General features: G+C 54.2%; 1 protein-coding gene across 1 annotated transcript in view; it reads right to left on the bottom strand.

Annotated features, from left to right (window-relative positions):
• MYBPC2 (myosin binding protein C2) overlaps positions 1–18789 on the bottom strand; it is a 26393-nt gene extending 7604 nt beyond the window's left edge. Inside the window, exons 1-20 of the mRNA XM_007104262.3 lie at positions 18609–18789; positions 17408–17497; positions 16802–16888; positions 16504–16652; positions 16064–16181; positions 15228–15276; positions 14981–15040; positions 12424–12614; positions 12044–12176; positions 10039–10163; positions 9843–9948; positions 7964–8136; positions 6116–6281; positions 4934–5040; positions 4663–4692; positions 4328–4467; positions 3052–3211; positions 2859–2963; positions 2230–2418; positions 1643–1777 (exon numbers count right to left, since the gene is read on the bottom strand). Of these exons, the coding sequence (XP_007104324.2) occupies positions 1643–1777; positions 2230–2418; positions 2859–2963; positions 3052–3211; positions 4328–4467; positions 4663–4692; positions 4934–5040; positions 6116–6281; positions 7964–8136; positions 9843–9948; positions 10039–10163; positions 12044–12176; positions 12424–12614; positions 14981–15040; positions 15228–15276; positions 16064–16181; positions 16504–16652; positions 16802–16888; positions 17408–17497; positions 18609–18627 (2332 nt within the window). The 5' untranslated portion in view covers positions 18628–18789. The remainder of the gene's footprint in view (positions 1–1642; positions 1778–2229; positions 2419–2858; positions 2964–3051; positions 3212–4327; positions 4468–4662; positions 4693–4933; positions 5041–6115; positions 6282–7963; positions 8137–9842; positions 9949–10038; positions 10164–12043; positions 12177–12423; positions 12615–14980; positions 15041–15227; positions 15277–16063; positions 16182–16503; positions 16653–16801; positions 16889–17407; positions 17498–18608) is intronic.
• Between the last annotated feature and the right edge of the window lie 386 nt (positions 18790–19175).

Raw genomic sequence — 19175 nt, 5'->3', positions numbered from 1 at the left:
GCGGCCACGGCTCACGGGCCCAGCCGCTCCGCGGCACGTGGGATCTTCCCGGACCGGGGCACGAACCCGCGTCCCCTGCATCGGCAGGCGGACTCTCAACCACTGCGCCACCACGGAAGCCCTCCTGAGCATTTCTTATGACCAGGTTGGAGCTAATTAATGTTAGTTCATTAACTCCTGCCTCCATTCTGTGATCCCCGTTTTAGAGACGAGGAAACGGAGGCTCAGAGAGGGTAAGGGATTGGGGGTGGTGGCTACAGACAGCTCCTCGGATTTCCTGCTTGAAAATGGGTGCTTTCCCCTCGTGGTTTTATTGCCACGGGTTGTTGAACCAATGTGAGTCAGACCCACAATCAACAGGGTGAACCCTAACAAAAGTATAATAGGTTCTGAAAGACAGATCGGGGAGGGGTGGGCAAGGGTGGGAACTGGGTAAAGAGCGCTGGGAAGAGAAAAGGAAGAAACTGACCAGAGACCACCCGGCCATCATTTACAGGCATCCCCAAATTCCGCCATCACTGTATCCCGTCAAAATGGAAACTGTTCTCGCCATTTTTAGATGAGGAGACTGAGGCTTAGAGGCTTGCCCAAGGTCACACAGTTACAAGGTGAAGGGACAGGATTGGAACCCACATCCGTCTGACTTAAAGCCTGGGATACAGTGTCAAAATGATCTTGTCTGTCTCCCCAGTGAGAGGACCATGTCGGAGATATCCCCAGAGCCGGGGCACTGGGCCTGGCATGGAGTCAGTGCTCAATACATGTTTGTTCTGGGAAGGATTGAGAGTGGGATGTGTGGAAATATGGATAGGTGGATGGACAGACAGACGGAGAGACAATGCATAATTAGACGGTTGGACGGTCATATAGGCAAACGGAGGGACGGAAAGACGGGAGGGAGGGAAGAAACATAGTGGTGAAGCGATAGATATATGGATGACAAAAATGTTACTGGATGGATGGATGGTTAAATGATCCAAAAAATTTTCAGATGGATAGAGAGATGGTTGGACGGATGACTGGGTGGGCTACTGGAAAAAAAGAAGGGAGGGGGGGAGAGAGGGGGGGAGAGAAGGAAGGGAGGGAGGGACAAATAAGAGGTGAAAAAGAAGGAAGGAAAAGAAAGAAGGAAGGAAGGAAGGAAGGATACATGGAGGGAACGAGGGGGAGAGAGAAGGAAGGGAGGGAGGGACAAATAAGAGGTGAAAAAGAAGGAAGGAAAAGAAAGAAGGAAGGAAGGAAGGAAGGATACATGGAGGGAACGATGGATGGATGGATGGATGAAAGATTGGTTGGATGGGTAGATGAATGGATAACTAGACAGAACAGAGGAGGAGGAACATAGGTAGTAGGTAAATACTTGGATGGATGGATAAAAAGGTATCACAGTATGGAGGATGGGTGTAGGGGAGGGAGGAAGGGAGTGGGGAGGGAGAGAGGGAGAGAGAGAGAACAAGCTGGTCATCGGGGGCCTGGCTTGACCCATCCCATCCCAGGGATTCAAGCAAGCACAGACAGAAGGGCAGTTCGCTATGGCAGAGATCTGTCCCCGCACTGCCCTGTTTGCAGTCCTCTGGACCGGACACCCACTGGGACTCTGTGTGTGCCACTGTCCCCCACCAGGCCAGACGGGGTAACTCACAGCCCTCCACGCAGTACTCCACCAGGTACCCATCGATGCCACCTGCCCCAATCCTATCTGGGGGCCGCCACTTGAGGGTGGTGGTGGTGTCTGTCACATTCTCCACTGTCAAGTGCTGGGGTTCACTTGTGGGCGCTGTAAGAATCCAGGGAAAGGGGAGGTGGGGTAAATGAGGGCTCAGGGGTCAGAGCTGGAGTCACTGGTCAAGAAAGGGATCAATATGGTGGGCCAAAGGTCAGGGAGCAAGGATGTGGCATCACGGGTCATTAAAACAAGATCTCAAAGAATCGTGAGGTCTCCAAGGGCAGGGATAGGTGTCTGTGTGGTAGGTCAGAGGTCAATGACATATTCGGGGGACAGCATGGAGTCTAGGATCATAGAGGTCAGTGGCTGTTGTACTGGGTCAGGAAGAGGTCAGGAGGATGCATGGGGCTGGGGGGTCAATGTCTTGAGTTGTTGGATGAGAGGGGACAGAAGTCAGCGGAGTCAAGGGAGTAAAGGCCAGGGTGTAGGGTTAGAGATCAGTGACGGGCAGGCCCTGGGTCAGAGGTGGACGGGGGCTCGGTGAGGGTGCAGAGCGGCATCACCAATAGGCATGAAGGGCTTGGTGTTGACGCTGGGCTGGGAGACCCCGATGGCGTTGACAGCAAAGACCCGCATCTCGTAGAGGATGCCCTCGATCATATTGGTGGACTCATAGGTGGTCTCCGTGAAGACCTCGAAGTTCAGCTTCATCCAGTGCTGAGAGCCCTTCTTCTTCCGCTCCAGGAGGTACCCTGGAGGCCCCCACAAGCAGAGAGAAGTGGGAAGTCATGGGGAGGCCTGGGGTCCCAGGTCAGTCGGGGCAGTCAAAGGCACATCAAAAGGTCACATGACTCAGAGAGGTCTGAGGCCGTGAATCTTGAGTTGATCTCAGGGTCACAGAGCAGTCAGAGGTCACCCATCAGGGGGTCAGGGATCAAGAAGGGCCACAGGTCATGAATCGGGGCGTAAGGAGTCACAGAAAATCCTAGGCTGTTAGCCAAAGTGAGGATTCCCAGGTTGCTGGGGAGTAAAGAACGATAGGGAAGGCAAAAGGGATTGTGAGATATTGAAGACGGAAAGCCGAGTTTCCGAGGGTGGTCATTGAGAATGCTGAGGACTCTTGGAGGTCAAGGAGAAGTCAGGGGACGGGGGAGGTCAGAGGTCATGGGCACTGTGGCACACGGGCACTCACCAGTGACCACCTGTCCCCCGTCATACTTGGGTGGCTCCCAGACTAGGGTGGCCCAGTCTTCTCCAACCGATGTGACACGCACAGCCTCTGGGGGGTCTGGGACGTCTGGGGAAGGGGAGGCAGGATGGTCAGAGGACACCTCATGGCCTCGGGGAACCGCCCTGGCTCAGCCCCCTTGCTTCCATCTGCTCACCCACAACCCGCAAGAAGATGGTGGCCACGTCCTCGCCGACGGGGTTGGTGACCTTGATGGTGTAGCGGCCCTGGTCAGCTCGCTCCGTGCTCTCAATCACAAAGCTGCTGGTGTCTGCCTGCTTCTCGATGCGGACCCTGCCCTCGGTGCCTGAGAACACCTGAACACAGCCCACCAGATGGCCTTTTTCTACCTCTCTCAAAACCCTGACCGGCCTCCACCCCTCCCCTGCCCAACAGTCTCCAGTGGCTCCCCGTGACCACACAACACACAGGCTGTGGACCCAGCACAAGAGGACCTGCTGGGTCTGCCCCCAGCCTCATCAGCCCCCTGCCACTGCCCTCCTTGCCTCCCAAACACCACCCTTCATTAAAAACACCAGCCTGTCTCATCCCCAAGATTTTGCAAAGCTGATCCCCAGGGCATGCAATGCCTTGACCCACTTCTCTATCTGCTATACCGTTACCCATCCTTTAGAACCCACCCAGAAGTGGCCTCTTCTGGAAAGCACTCCTGGATGCCCTCAGCTGAAAGTGACAGCCCACTTTGACTGCTATGACAGAATCCTCATAGCTTCTGGTACCTCCCTTTCTCTCAGCCCTGATCACCCTGAACTGTGACTGTTTGGGCACGTGTCTGCCTCTCTCCAAAAGTGAAGGCTCCAGGAAGGCAGGGGCTGCATCTGATTCATGGTTGTATCCTCAATGCCTATGCAAGAGCCTGACATACAGGAAACATCAGGGGGTGTTTGCTGAGTGAAGGAATGAATGAAGATTGAGTCAAGTCTATCCGTTTTACAGAAGAGGAAACCGAAGCCCAGAGGAGAGAAGAAAAATTGAACTGTTTCAGGGCCTGGAACATACAAGATGAAAATATTTGTTGGATGGATGGATGGATAAGCGGATTGATTCATGGATAAATGAACAAGTGGATTAATTACTGGATGAATTCGTTAATCAATCAATGAACTGATGAATGGAAAGATGGTTAGATGGATGAATTGATGGATGGCTGGATTGATTGATTGATTGATTAATGGGTTAATGGATGGGCGGATGGGTGGATGGATGGATGGGTGGAGCACTCATCATGTGCTAGGCCAGAACCATGTGGACAAATATAATCTCCAATCTTCAAAACAACCCTCTGAAGAAGGAATCAAATTCCTCATTTTACAGACAATGAAACTGAAGCTCAGAGAGGGAAACCAGCTTGCCTAAAGTCACCCAGCAGAGCTGAGAGGGAGAAGTCAGGGCACAGGGGAAGCTCCACATACCTCATCCTCCTTCATCCAGGTGGCGACAGGAGGGGGCTCCCCTGTGATGGACACGTCCAGCCTCAGCTTGTTTCCAGCCACGACCACAATTGAATTTTCTGAGGTCTCCCCCGAGAAGTCCAGGTGGATCTTTGGTGGCTCTGGTGGCAGAGGAGAGATTCTGGGGAACTTGGGAGTGGGCAGCTGGGCCCTCCCAATCCCCTCCAGAGGATCTCCTGAGAAGCTGGGTTCCAACAGCCACAGAGAACCAGCGGTCCAGGTCCCCTGCCCCTCCGCCCTGAGACCCAGGAGTCCAGGCCCCCAGCCTAAGGACCACAGAAGCGTCTGGCCCCTACCTTGCTTGGGGACGTACTCCACCGTGATTTCTGGAGGACAAAGAAGACTGATGGTTGGGTCTATGGGGCCCCTTATCCCACCCTCACACCCCATCACCCTGGGACCTGGGGGGTTGGGAGGTGGATTCAGGCCCATGACTGTCCCTCCTCCCACAAGCACCTGCTGTCACTCCCAGCGTACAGTGAGGGAAACTTAATCCTGAAGGGGGTTGGGGTCTGGGAGGGTGGATGCTATGGCACCCAGGGGGGGGGAACAAGGAGGTATCGTCACCCAGGAAGTTGAGTTTGGCCGAGAGGGACAGGGCATAGCCGTCGGGCACAAATGTGTAGTCTCCCTCATCCTCAGGGCGGACATCATCAATCGTCAATCTGTGGAACCTAAGGGGAGTGTGGGGGTGCAGGGCAAAGGTCAGGCCAGGTCGCCTGGGGGCCACCACGGAGAAACACGCTCCTCAGCGCGATCCCCGCGCTCAATGCAGTGCTAGTGCCTGGACCCAAATCTCGCTCTGCCCCTTACTAGCTGTGTGACCTTGGGCAAGTCACTTAACCTCTCTGTGCCCCCGTTTCCTCATCTATGAAATAGAGGTGATGTTCCCAATCTACAAGGGGGTTGTTGTACGGCATTTAGAAGACTCCCTGGCACCTGGTAAGTGCCCTGTAAAGCATTAAGATCGGCTCTCAGCATTACTGACACCATCAGCAGGCAGGGACCTTACACAGAACCCAGAAAAAGTCTACGTCTGCCAAGAGCTATTATCAGGAAATCCACAGGGGCACGGTGTTCTGCTGGCATCACAGTGGTTCTCGGCATTCTGCAGATTACCAGGTGTTTATCTCAGGTGTCCACGTGCGACGCTTTGAATTCCAGCCCCGTTTCCCTAGCTAGACGGCCTCCCTGCCAAAGTTGACTGTTTGCAAATATAGTCACAAGTTTCCTGTCCTGTAGCCGTGACCCTCGCAAGGAGACCTTGCCGCCTGTGACCTCCTTTGCCCCATAGGATATAGTGGAAGTGACACTGGGACAGCGCCCAGCCCAGCCCTCAGAGGCCCTCTTCGCTTCTGCTCTCTCTCGGGACACCTGTGTCGGCCACGTGAATATGCCAGGACCGGCCCCCTGGGGAATGAGACGTCCCACGGACCAGAGTGGAGACAGCCCAGTTGACCCAGATGAGGGCCTGAGGGAGCCCAGGAGGATGGCCATCCGAGATCAGCCAGCCTCCAGCCAACCCGGAGACTCACAATGAAATAAACCCTTGTGTTTTATTGTTGTTGTTTGTTTTGTTTCTTGGCAGTCCTGCATGGTTTGTGGGATCTCAGCTCCCTGACCGGGGATTGAACCCAGGCCATGGCAGTGAGAACAGAGTCCTAACCACTGGACCACCAGGGAATTCCCTAAACCCTTGTTCTTTTAAACCACAAAGTCCGCAGACCACGTCCGCAGTCCACTCCGTACCTCCCGATGTGGGACATGGTGATCCTCTTGCTGGGCCGCACCTCGACCCCATTCTTGTACCACTTGCCCGTGACCTTCTCATCGGACACCTCACACTTGAACACGGCCTGTTCTGAGGCCTTCACCGTCACATCTGCGATGCCCTGCAGGACCTCCAGCTGTTTCTCTGGATGGGGAGGGAAGGAGATGGGGCCATCAAACTGCAGTCAGTCCACAAAGATTGGCGAACACCCATTATGGGCCAAGCAGTGTCGCGGGTTCTGGGATTCTGGCCGTGACACAACCCAGAAACAATCTGTGGGCCTCCTGAACTCACGTTCTAGTGGGGAGACAGACAGTGAATGGAACACACATAAACTAATAACTAGAGGGAGCGATGAGGCCTGAGGGATGGCAGGGAGGCCGCAGAAGCCTCCCAGGTAGAGGGCACAGCATGTGCAAAGGCCCTGCAGAGGAAAGCAGGCTTGTTGGTTTGGAAAACAGCCAGCAGGCTGGCGTGGAGTGAGCAAGGCAGACGGGGGAGATGGCCCAGGCAGGACACATCCCGTGGGCCATGGAGAACACTTTGCATTGACTCTGAGTGAGGTGGAAACCGCTGGAGGGTGTTGGGAACATGGCGGGATCTGACTTACATTTTTTTTTCTTTTTTTTTTTTTCCTTTTTTTTTTTTTTTTTTTTTTTTGTGGTACGCGGGCCTCTCACTGTTGTGGCCTCTCCCGTTGCGGAGCACAGGCTCCGGATACGCAGGCTCAGCGGCCATGGCTCAAGGGCCCAGCCGCTCCGCGGCATGTGGGATCCTCCCGGACCGGGGCACGAACCCGTGTCCCCTGCATCGGCAGGCGGACTCTCAACCACTGCGCCACCAGGGAAGCCCTACATTTTTTTTTAAAATTTTTTAAATAAAACAATGCACTTGTATGGCTTAAAAATAAAATGATAAGAGGATGTAGATATAGAGCGGGAAATCTCTCACCCACCCACTTCCAATCGTACCGGTCTCGATCCCTTCTCCAAAGACACTATAGCCAGTTCATAGCCAGAAAAGCAAAGATGTACATACAGTTCATTCCCTTCTTTCTTTCCTTCTTTCCTTCCTTCCTCCCTCCCTCCTTCCCTTGCTTCCTCTCTTTCTCCTCCATACAAATAGTGGCATATTTGCTTCTTCACCTAACAATATATCTTGGAAACCCTTCCAAATCACTAACTAAAAATTGTCCTTTTTTATGGCTACAGAGGGAACTATCATCATTTATCTGGCCTATCAATGACTCAGGCTTTTTTTTTTTTTTTTTTTTTTTTTACTTTTTATATTGAAAATATTACAGACTCACGGGAGTTTGTAAAAATAGCACATAGAAAAAAAGGGGGGGGGAATAGCACATAGAGTCCCATGTACCCTTCACCCAGCTCCCCACAATGGTGATATCTCTCGTAACTGTAGTCCACTATCCAAACCGGGAAACCGACATGGGTCCAGTCCTGTGAACCAGACCACAGAATGTGTTCAGTTTTCACCATCTGACATTTTACAAGGATGACTCTGGCTGGAGTCGGGGTTGAGGCGCAAGTGTAGAAACAGAGAGCGCAGTGAGGAGACTATTGCAACAGTCCAGGGTATGAGGGGGCCGGAGACCTGGGCCAGGTGAAGGCAATGGAGGTGGAGAGAAGTGGTGAGATTCAGGATATCCTTTGAAGGTGGAGCCACCAGGATTTGCTGGTGAGTCAAACGTAGGGTGTGAGGCAAAGAAGGAGCCAGGGACAGCTCCAAGATTTGGGGCTTGGGCAACTTCGAGTGGCGCGTTGAAGCATGCGCAACGCGGCTCCCTGCCCCACCGGGAGGCCCCCTACCTTCCACGATGAGCTCCGCCTCACACTGGTCGCCGTTGGTCATGACCTGGTAGTGACCGCTATCCTCCAGGGTCGCTTCCGAGTGGATGAGGATGTGACGCTTCCCATCCTTCTTGAAGCGGTACATGGCCTTGAAGGAATCCTCCCGCGTCAGTTCCACGCCATCTTTCATCCTGGGTGGAGGGGACAGGAAGGGGGGAAGTGAGGGGCCCGCTTAGGCCAGAGTCTGGATGTCAGAGGCGAGTGAGGGGCCAGACAGACAGTCCTGAGCAGGAATCAGAGGTCAGAAGGGAGATCACGAAAAGGAGGAGAGACAAAGGTTGACAGAGGTGTCTAGAAAGGATGGATCACGGGTGGGGGTTGGGGAAAGAAAGAGGAAGAAGAGGTCACAGGCCACAGGTCTCAGTTGGAGGTCAGGAGACACAAAAAAGGGTCATGGGGAGAGGTCAGAACATGGAGGAAGTTCGGGGTCACAGAGAGATGTCAAATATTGTGGCCTCAGTAAGTGGTGCTTCCCTGCTTGGGCCAGTCCTCCCACTTCACTTCTACCTCCTCATCATTCGAACCTCATCTCAATCATCACCTCCTCCAGGAAGCTTTCCCTGACCTCCTGAGTCCTCTTCTCCTATCAAAAAGTGGTTATAGGGCTTCCCTGGTGGCGCAGTGGTTGCGCGTCCGCCTGCCGATGCAGCGGAACTGGGTTCGCGCCCCGGTCTGGGAGGATCCCACATGCCGCGGAGCGGCTGGGCCCGTGAGCCATGGCCGCTGGGCCTGCGCGTCCGGAGCCTGTGCTCCGCGACGGGAGAGGCCACAATAGTGAGAGGTCCGCGTACCGCAAAAAAAAAAAAAAAGTGGTTATAGCATCAGTTATTGCTCCTCTGCAATATCAATATTTGTCAAAATAGAACTTAGATATTTATTTGTGTGATGACTTTATTAATGCCTGTTTCCGTCTCCAACACACACACACACACACACACACACACACACACACACACACACTCCGCCCCAGCAGTTTGCCAGATCATAAACTCCACAAGGGCAGGTGCCATGTTAATATATATTCTCTCCATTTTCTCTCCAATACATAGAAGAGTGCCACCACACAACAGGTGCTCAATAACTACTTGTTGGATGGGGAATAGATGTAAGAATGGACGAATGGATGGGTAGGTGGGTGAGCGGGTGGACGGGTGGGTGGATGGATGGATGAATCAATGGGGTGGATGGGGAGATGGATGGATGGATACATGAATGAATAGTCAAAGCATGGATAATTGGTTGAATGGGTGAATAAATAACTTAAGGCATCAGAAATAGCAGGGATCAGGAAAAAGACCTGGAAGAGGATGGGATGGTGAGAAGTCAGAAGTTTCAGAAAGAGCTCATGGATGAAGATCAGGATTTATAGAGAAAGGCTGAGGTCTCCTGGAAACTATCGGTTAAAGGTCTGAAATCTTCAAGAGAGGTCCTGGGGCTTCCCTGGTGCCTAAGTGGTTAAGAATCCGCCCGCCAACGCAGGGGACACGGGCTCGAGCCCTGGTCCTGGAAGATCCCACATGCCGCGGAGCAGCTAAGCCCGTGCACCACAACTACTGAGCCTGTGCCCCACAACTACTGAAGCCCACGGGCCTAGAGCCCGTGCTCCGTGACAAGAGAAGCCAGGGCAGTGAGAAGCCCGCGCACCGCAACGAAGAGCAGCCCCCGCTCGCCTCAACTAGAGAAAGCCCGCGCGCAGCAACGAAGACCCAATGCAGCCAAAAATAAATTAATAAAATTAAATTTTTAAAAAAAAGAGAGAGAGAGGTCCTAAAGATCAAGGCTGAGGCAAAGACGCTGTGGGCATCTGTATGGAGATCAGGGGTCAAGAGTCACTTACCACATGACTTGGGCACCCTCTTCTGACACCTCCACTGCCATTTCTACCCGGTCGCCCACAAACACCTGCTGGTCCTCGAGGGGGGTGACAATCAAGACTGGGGGTTCTGTGGGGTGCGGGGCGACAGGAGGTCAGTAGTTTCAGGATCCCCTCCAGAGCCCCACTCCCCAAGCTCACGCCCAAATCCCGGCCTCACCTCTGACAAAGACCTCAGTGAAACACTTCTCATCTTTGACGACGACCTCATAAGCAGCATCGTCCGCCAGTGTACACTTGTTGATGGTGAGAATTCGCTTCTTACCAACATTCTCAAACACGTGCCTGATGCAAAAGTCTCAGCTCAAGCCAGCGCATGGAGGAGATTCTGCATCCACCCATCTATCCTCAGGTCAAGCCACTCCCTCTCAGAGCCACATTGTGTGGGAGGAGATCGATGGTTCCATTTCTAGTATTTACGTAACCACAGCAGAAATACCACCCGTCCACGCATATCCGTCTTCTTCCATTTAGCAGTGACACACAGCGACCCACCTAGAAACTACATTTCCCAGCCCCCTTTGCGGCTGGGCGGGCCGCACCACTGCGCTTGGACCAACGGAATGTGAACGGATGTGATCTCTAATTTTGCGGTGCTTATTCTAGACTTCTCTCCTTCCAGCTTCCTGACTGATAGACACAGATGTGCCCATGACCCGCTTCAGTCATGCAGATGAGGACAACACCGCAGGAAATGGTGTAGCCAAAAAATATGGAACCTGCGTCTAGCCCAATCCGCCAGAAATATCTTTCTCTCTAAATTAATACGTTCTGGGGACTCTTTGTTACAGCAACTTAACCTGTATCTTAATTAACATAATTTTTATCTTATCCAAAATGCTTGTGATGAGAAATTTAGAAAACACAGCCAAGGGGAAAATAATAAAAACAGAACCCACCCATAATTGTATCACCAAGAGATAACAGCTACAAATATTTTGGCCTCTCTCTTTCCAATCTTTTTATATCTAATCTATATGTAGATTAACATTTTGTGAAGCAGAGATGAGCACTATGTTTCTGCACATAACACTAATCTTGAACAGCTTCCCATGTTAGTATAAATTTTAGAATATCTTTTTTAGTGACTGCACAGCACCTTAATATGGAATTGTATGTTTTGGTTATTTGACTTTTTGCTACAGTAGCAAATGCTCCAGTGAACATCCTTGCAGCTAAATATGCATAACCATGATCATGCCCTTACGATAAATACCTAGACTTGAACAATCTAAAGGTTTTGGGGGGACTTCCCTGGTGGTCCAGCGGGTAAGACTCCGCTCTCCCAATGCCGGGGGCCTGGGTTCGATCCCTGGTCGGGGAACTAGATCCCGCATGCCGCAACTAAGACCTGGCACAGCCAAAATAAGGAAATAGTTTTAAAATAAATAACGGCTTTTGAATACACTGCCCTTTTGGAGATTTGCCAATTTACATTCCCACCAATAACATGTGGACCTATTTCCCTATGTCTTCTCCAGCACTAGGTTTTATCCTTTTTTTGGGGGGGGGGGCGCTGCACCCCGGCATGAGGCATACGGGGATCTCAGTTCCCCAACCAGAGATGGAACCCACTCCCCCTGCAGTGGATGTGCTGCGTCTTAACCACTGGACTGCCAGGGGAGTCCAGATTTTATCATTTTGTAAAGTTTTTGCCCATTTAGAGAGAAGAAAGACCGTTGGTAGGTTTTTTTGTTTGTTTGTTTGTTAATATTTATTTTATTTATTTATTTGGCTGCGCCGGGTCTTTGCTGTAGCATGCGGGATTTTTAGTTGCAGCATGTGGGATCTTTAGTTGTGGCATGCGGGATCTTAGTTCCCTGACCGGGGATCGAACCCGGGCCTCCTGCATTGGGAGTGCAGACTCTTAACCACTGGGCCACCAGGGAAGTCCCAAGACCGTTGTTTTGACTTGTGTTATTATTATTGGTGGTGGTGGTTGTGTTTGCAAGGTTGAACATGTACTTAGTGAATTAGCTACTTGGGTTTCTTCTAACTGAATTCCTGTTCTTCATCGCCTTTGTCCATTTTCCTACCGAGGTATTTGCACTTTTCATATGGATGAGGGAGTGCCCTTTCTGGGTTAAGAGTGGCCAGCCTTATTTCTGGACTCTCTCTCTGGGACTTGGATACCCCCCAACCCGGGGACCGCCCCTCTCACATACTTGCTGCTTGGTTTGATTTCCTGGCCGTTCTTGAACCACTTGAGGGGAAGGTCTGGGTTGCTAATCTCTACCACCAACTTGATCTTGTTGCCTTTGTCCACTTGGTAGGCTGGATCCAGCTTCTTCGTGAAGGCTGGAGATCGAGGGATGCAAGAGGGATGGAGCTGAGAGGTTCTTTCTGTCCTGAGCTGTCAAGTCTCCCTCCCCAGACCACCAAGGTCAGGGAGCCTCCTGTGAACTTGGAGGCCCCTGAGAACTGGTATCTCTATTACTCCTCAGATTAGGACCTCCAAAAGATAAGTCCAGGGTCCAAACATCAGATAGCTACGATGCTGGAGTCCCTCTGGGCAGGGCCCATCTCCCCTCAGACCAGCACTGACCTGCACTCTTCTTGACCTCGACCTTGGCCTTCTTGAGCCGCTTCAGCATGCCCCGGAGGTCAGTGATGCCATACTGGAAGGCAATCCTCTCGTACTCGCTCTTCTTTGCCCCCTTCAGGAGCTCCCAAATCTCAGGCGGGATGCCTAGATCATCGTCATCTTTCTTCTTTTTCTTCTCCTCAACCACCTGCCTGAAGGTGGAGAGAACAGGCCGGGGCCACCAGGGAGTGAGGAGGTGAGGATCTCCCTCCTGCCTTCTCCACTCACTTGCTGTGTCACTTTCTCTCTCTGGGTCTGTTATTCCTTATCCTGTCCCACCTGAACCATTGCCCCAGCCTCCTCCCTGGCCTCCTGACCTCATCTCATCTCTTTCCCCTCCAGTCGGTTCCCCACTTGGCCCCAGAGGGCTATTTCTGACCCCCACATCAGATGCCATCCCTTCCCTGCTCAAAACTCCTCCATAGCTCCCCATTGCCCTCAGGAGGAAACCCCAGCAACTCAGCCTCGAAATCACAGCCTCACCCTCCGTCCCATCACACTCCCACAACTATCCAAACCACCCTACTTGCCTTTTCCGGAGCACTCTGGGCTCGCTCCTGCATCCCAGCCTTTGCACGACACCTTTCCCTGCCTGGATGACCTGTCTCCACCTGCTCTTCAATCCTACAAATGCTAGTACCAAAGTTCCCTCCTCCATGAGGCACCCCCTCTCCTGCCAGCATATCAGTTGCCCTCACTCTGAGCTCTCACAAGGCTCTTGTGGGACCTTCTCTCTGACCACACTAAACAGTCTTGGGGGCTTCCCTGGTGGCGCAGTGGTTGAGAGTCCGCCTGCCGATGCAGAGGACACGGGTTCGTGCCCCGGTCCGGGAGGATCCCACGTGCCGCGGAGCGGCTGGGCCCGTGAGCCGTGGCCGCTGAGCCTGCGCGTCCGGAGCCTGTGCTCCGCAACGGGAGAGGCCACAGCAGTGAGAGGCCCGCGTACCGCAAAAAAACCCAAAAAAACCAAAAAACAGTCTTGGTCTGTTTCTGTGTCTGCTGGACCAGACCCATCTTCCCAAGGCAATGAGCGACTCAATGTCAGGGAACCAGTCAAACTTCTCCCTGTCCCCTGATCAGGGCCTGGTAGACGGGAGGCCTCAGAAGATGTTTGATGAGTGAGAGAGAGTGAATCTCTGGAAAGAAGGAAGGAAGGAAGGGAAGGGAACAAAAGAAGGATAGATGAGTGGGTGAATTTGGGGGACATATGAATATCTGGATTGATGTACAGAGCATTAGGTGGGGAACTGGTAAATGGGTGGAGGCGTCCATGGATGGCTAAGTTGATGGATGAATGGGTCAGTGGATGGGTAGGTTGGTAGGGGATGGGCAGCATTAAGATAGGTGGATGGGTTGATGGAGGCTGGCTGGGTATGTGGGTGAATTGATGAGTTGGTGGCAGATGCTTGGGTGAATATGTTGATGGAAGATGCCTGGGAAGATGGTTGGCTGGGTAAAGACAAACAGATGAATCTATTAGTAAATGGAGCTGTTGGGGGTTTGGTTATGGGGATAGTTGAGTGAGCAGAAGGATGGACCCGTGGACCAGCAGATAATGAATAACTGAGTGACTGGACAAGCATCATGTAGAATAATATGAAATTGCCAATATTCAATCATTTTTTACCTACAGAATAGCAATTTCATGTAGATGAGTCTAACAGAGAGCTATCTGGGAGGATGGGTGTGCCGTCGAAGAGGTGAACAGTTGACAGAGGAACGCCTGGCTAGATGGGTAGGTGGATGAGTAGATGGGTGGAATGTTGGGCTCAGTTGAAAGAGAGATACAGGTGCAGACGGATACACAGGTGGGAAGGTGGATGCATGGTAGACAGATGGCTGGTGGGAAGGTGGAGAGACGGGTGCCTCAGTAGATGGGGAAGTGGATGATGCAGTAGGTGGGTGAAGGATGAATGAATGGGTTAATGAACGGGTTGGCTGTGTGTGATGGCCGACGCATGGATGGACAAGTGGGAAGCGGGGGGTAGATGAATGCATATGTGGGCAGGTGGACGGGCGGTGGGCAGGCAGGTGGATGGGTAGATTCGTAGATGGATAAATAGGTAGCTGGTTGCCTGAAGAGATGAGTGGGCAGACTGGTGAGTGGGTGGGTTGATTAGTAGACGGATAAATAGTAGCCGGTTGGATGGATGGATGAGTGGACAGCCTGGTGGGTGGGTGAATGGACAAGTGGATGGATGGATGGTTGGTTGGGTGAACAGGTGGATGAGTAGGTGAATTGGAGCCTGAGTGGACAGGAAGGTGGATGTGAGGACGATGGGTTAAAGGGTGGGTAGGTAGGAGAATTGATGGGCAGACTGTTGGTTGGGTGGGGCCGTGGGTAGGGGTGTGGGTGAATGGACAGGTGGCTGGGTGGGCAAGGAATGGGTAGATGGAGGGGAGGTAGAGTCCCCGGATCGCAGTGGGGAAGCAACGGGGGGCAGGGGGGCCTCACCCACCATCCTTCTCCTCCTTGAGCCCCCATCTCCCCTTTCTGTGCCAGGCGGGGCGGACTCACCTCTTCTGCAACAGGCTGCTGAAATCCAGCTCACCTTTGCCTTCCGGCGTCCTTTCACCCCTGTGGCCATTGAGAGGGAGTGTGAACCCCATGGAGGTCCCGACCCTCAGACTCACCCTGGGTCCCCACTCCTTGCCCTCACTGATCCTCCCCTTCTCCCACAGCTGCCCCCCCCAAGGGACACCCTCCCATGGTCCTTGGCACCAGGACATACTCCTGCCCCTCCCCAGGGTCCAGGGTCACTTACACACGCTTGAAGCTTTCTAGACTCTGCCCAGCGGAGTCCTGATGGGTCGCTGGGGAGAGGCAATGGGGGAAGAGAAGGTGAGCTTGGAGGCAAGGCCTGACCTAAGACCAAGAGCGCCCACCCCGGGCCTGCACAGCTTCCCCCAGACCCCTTTTCCTCCATCTCTTGGGCCAGCACACCCTCTCACTTGGGCCTGGACACCCTCTGCTTGTAGACGCATTTCCCTGGCTGCCATGCGCCACCCTCTCTCAGCGGTCCGTATCCCGCTCACACCTGGGCCGGCTGGCCCTTCTCCCCGGGGCTGGGCAACCTCATTCTCCGTGCCCTCCACGTTTAAGTCCCTGGGCTGCAGATGCCCCAAAACCTGTACACCCTCAGAGTTCCATACACATGCTCCAAATCTGTGTAGCCTCCCATCAATCCTGTAGGCCCTCTCCCTAAACCCGTCCGCCCTTAGACTCCCCTGAAATAAACAGTAGGCGATAAAATGGAAATTGTACTTTAAAAAACAAAACAAAACAAAAAACCTGGGACACCCTCACTTCCGAGCCCTTACTGCCACTTTCTCCAGCTTGTACACTGTGACCCTGGAATCTACATAACTCACCTCCTAAGCTCCACGTGAACATCCCCAAACCCTGAACCTTTGCACCCCCAAATCTACACCTCCTCACCCTCTAAGCCGGTAGATTGTCTCCCCAATTTTGAACAACCTGACCCCTGCCTCTGTGCTCCATCTTCCGAAAACCTGTGGCCCGCCTCATCCCCACATCAGTACACTCTCCCCACACCTGGCTGACAGATCCATCCCCCCAACCCCACCCCCGCCAGCGTACCCTCCACATCAATTTTGAAGGCACAGCTGTCGCAGATGTCCTTGGCTTTGACCTCGAGGCGGTAATCCCCGCGGTCGCCCAGTACCACCTTCCTGATGTGCAGCTCCAAGGTGTATACCTGGGGGCCAGGCCAGGGGTATGGGTGCACATGACCGACCCCCAGTGCCCCCCCACCTCCCCCAGAGCCCACCTCACAGCTGTCTCTGAGCACCCCCAGGAAGGGCCAGCTGCCTCTTCCCACGCCTGCCTGGACAATCTTGACCTCTGGGGGCCTGCGTCCCTGACCCTGAGAGCTCTCTGGGCGCGCACACGCCGTGCCCAAGTGCACCCTGCCCTGGCCCAAACACTCTTCCCTCCTGCCCGGCACAACCTCTGCCAAGGAGCTCCACACGGCCTCCAGCCCTGGCCCACAAGCCCTCGAGTCCCCACAGGGTCCTCACATTGCTGGCAGAGTCGTGGGACTCCTTGAAGGAGAATCGGGCCCCGCTCTTGCTGCCCAGCTCCAGCCACTTCCCCTTGAACCACTTGATGGCTGGTTTGTCCGGCAGCTCTTTCCCGTTCAACTTGGCCAAGATCACGGCATCCTTTCCTGGGTGGGGGTGGAGGGGTGGGAGGGAATGGCCAGGCAGGAATCATAAGACTCTACGGAGAGGACTGGGAAGCCGGGAGACCCCAGCCCCGCCTCCCTCAGACCCAGGGGCCCAGCCCCCAGCCGATCCTCTCCGAGGCACCCCTCACCAGTCTCCACCGACACAGAGTCTGGCTTCTTCAGGAAAATGCCGGTGGGCTCCTCAATGGTGGGAGACTGGTCCTCAGGTGGGGCTTCTGCTCAGGAGACAGGGTTAGGGGGTCTAAGGCCGGCCGGGGAAGGGGCGGCAGGCCACTTTGGGGGCGGGGTTGAGAGTGAACGAGGGACCCTCTGCTCAGCAGTCAAAGACCCTGGGGCACAGTGGCTTCTCCTGACCTGGGAGAGATCACGCATCATCCAGGTAGCTGCGTGACCAGGTTCCCCGCCCCTTTGGGCCTCAGTTTCCCCATCTGTGAACCGGATGGTCTTAAATGGGGCTTTGGGGTAGGAAAGGATAGACTGGGGCGTTCAGAGCTGGGCAGGACTCGGTGATGAATCAGCCAGTTGCTGGGGGCTTGAAGGCCAGGCTAAGGGGCTAGGCTCTGTCCTGGAGGCACTGGGGAGCCAGGGAGGGCTGTGAGCAGGGGAGGGCGGTCAGCACTGGAGCTGTGGGGAGGGCGGACTAAAGGAGAGAGAGCGGGAAGGTGCAGAGGGGCCAGGGGAGGCTGGGGGATAAGGTGCCAGGTTCCGCCCGGCCCTCTGGAACACCATCTCACCTCTGGGGGGCTCTGCAAGAGCCTCTTGAGGCGGGGCTTCCTTGGGAGCCGGTTTGGTGGCATCTTTGTCTGCGGGGGCACTTTTGGCCGCTGTGAGGCAGGAGATATTCACAGTTGAGCACGTGCTCAGCGTTCTCCTCTTCCCGAACCCAGGAGTGCAGGTCCCTGGGCCCCTCCTCCTTCAGAATCTGGAGTCCAGCAGTCCAGGTGTAAATTTATCTCTAATCCCAGAGTCTGTGAGATCCGGTTTCTCCTTGCCCTAGGCAGGCCATGCCCCATCCACCCAGGCCACCAGGCTCTGACCTTTTAGGTCTTGGTGGTATAATTAGCTCTTCCCCTGGGCTGGAAACTGGATCCTCACGCTGACCACAGCATCTTTCACCCACCCTGCCTGCTGGCGCCTGGCCCGCTGGGGCCCCAGCTGCAGCGAGGGGCTGGACCACCATCCCTCAGCCTGGTTGGTCTGGTGCCAGCGGACTGGACACCCCGGGAGGAGAGGTCCTCCCTGGGGGCTTGTGTCTCCTCTGTTCACTGCCTCATAGAGAGAAAGCCCCATCCCCATATAAAGAAATGCCTCCAGTCCCATTCAAAGAAGGGCCCCAAAATTGCACATAAAGAAAGGCTCTCCAGCCTCTATATGGAGAAGGTCCCCTAATTCCTACACGGGGAAACCCCAATTCCCATTGAAATGAGGTCCCCTCAACCTTGTACAGAGAAGACTCTCCTCACCACATAGAGAGGAACCTCTAATATCTACGCACACAAGGACCTCATTCCCCTGCAGCGAAAGACCCCAATCCTCACTCAGAGAAGTGACCCCGGTCCCTTCCCAGAAGACCCCATCCCCAAATGTAGAGGACCCCAAATGCCCTGCAAAGACTCCGCAGTCTACAGCCACAGGTCTCCCATCCTCAACGAGAAAAAGGGACACAAATTCATAATCAGAGAATCTCCATCTGCACCCAGAGATAAACCCCCAACTCCCTACAGAGAAAGGAACCCCTACCACCCCACAGGGAAGGGGAACCCCCCTCGCACCTAGCACAAGTATGGGACCCTCCTATCCCACACAAGGAAGGGAGCTCCTCCCCACACAGAGAAGTCACCCCATTCTCCCAAACCTATGGAGAGAGAAGCCCCCAATCCCCGTTCAGAAAAACAGAATCGCGTCTCTACATAGGCAGGGAGTCCCCAGATCCACCTGGTTTTTCCTCAGGCATGTCGGCGGACCTCCTCCCTCTCCTCTGACCGCAGCTGTGTCCCGATGGGCCTTAGGGAGGACAGGTGGGCCCCCGGGGGAGCCCTTTAAGGAGTCCAGAGACTCCCAGGAGGCCCTGGGAGGCATCAGAGGCGCCTCCCCACCCTCCCCTGCAGCCCCACTCTCCGCCAGTGTGTTCGAAAGGGCGAGAAATAACAGCTGGACAAGGAGAGATGGCTGAATGCCAGGTCCCCAGGGAGGAGGGGCTGGGGTTCCGACACCTGGGTCCGAGGGAGGACGTGCCGGAGGCGGGGACTCCCGGGTCTGAGGGAAGGGGGCCTGGGGGCCTGGAGGCCTGGACTCCTGGGCCCAGGTGCAGAAGGGACCTGGAGTCCAGATTTTTGGGTCCCAGAGAAAGGATGAGGGCCTGGACTCTTGGGTCCTAGGCGGAGGGACAGCAAAGGACTGGGGTCTGAAGTGGGTGAGGGCTCTGAGCCAGAACTCCGGCATGGGGGTTCAGGATGGTGGGGAAGACAGGGTCTAGAAAGCCATTCTTAGTATCTGCAAGTC

This window comes from Physeter macrocephalus, chromosome 17 (genome assembly GCF_002837175.3).
Source record: "Physeter macrocephalus isolate SW-GA chromosome 17, ASM283717v5, whole genome shotgun sequence".
Classification (NCBI taxonomy): Eukaryota; Metazoa; Chordata; class Mammalia; order Artiodactyla; family Physeteridae; genus Physeter; species Physeter macrocephalus.
Note: the sequence above shows the minus strand (reverse complement) of the source record. Positions and strands in the feature narration are given on the sequence as shown.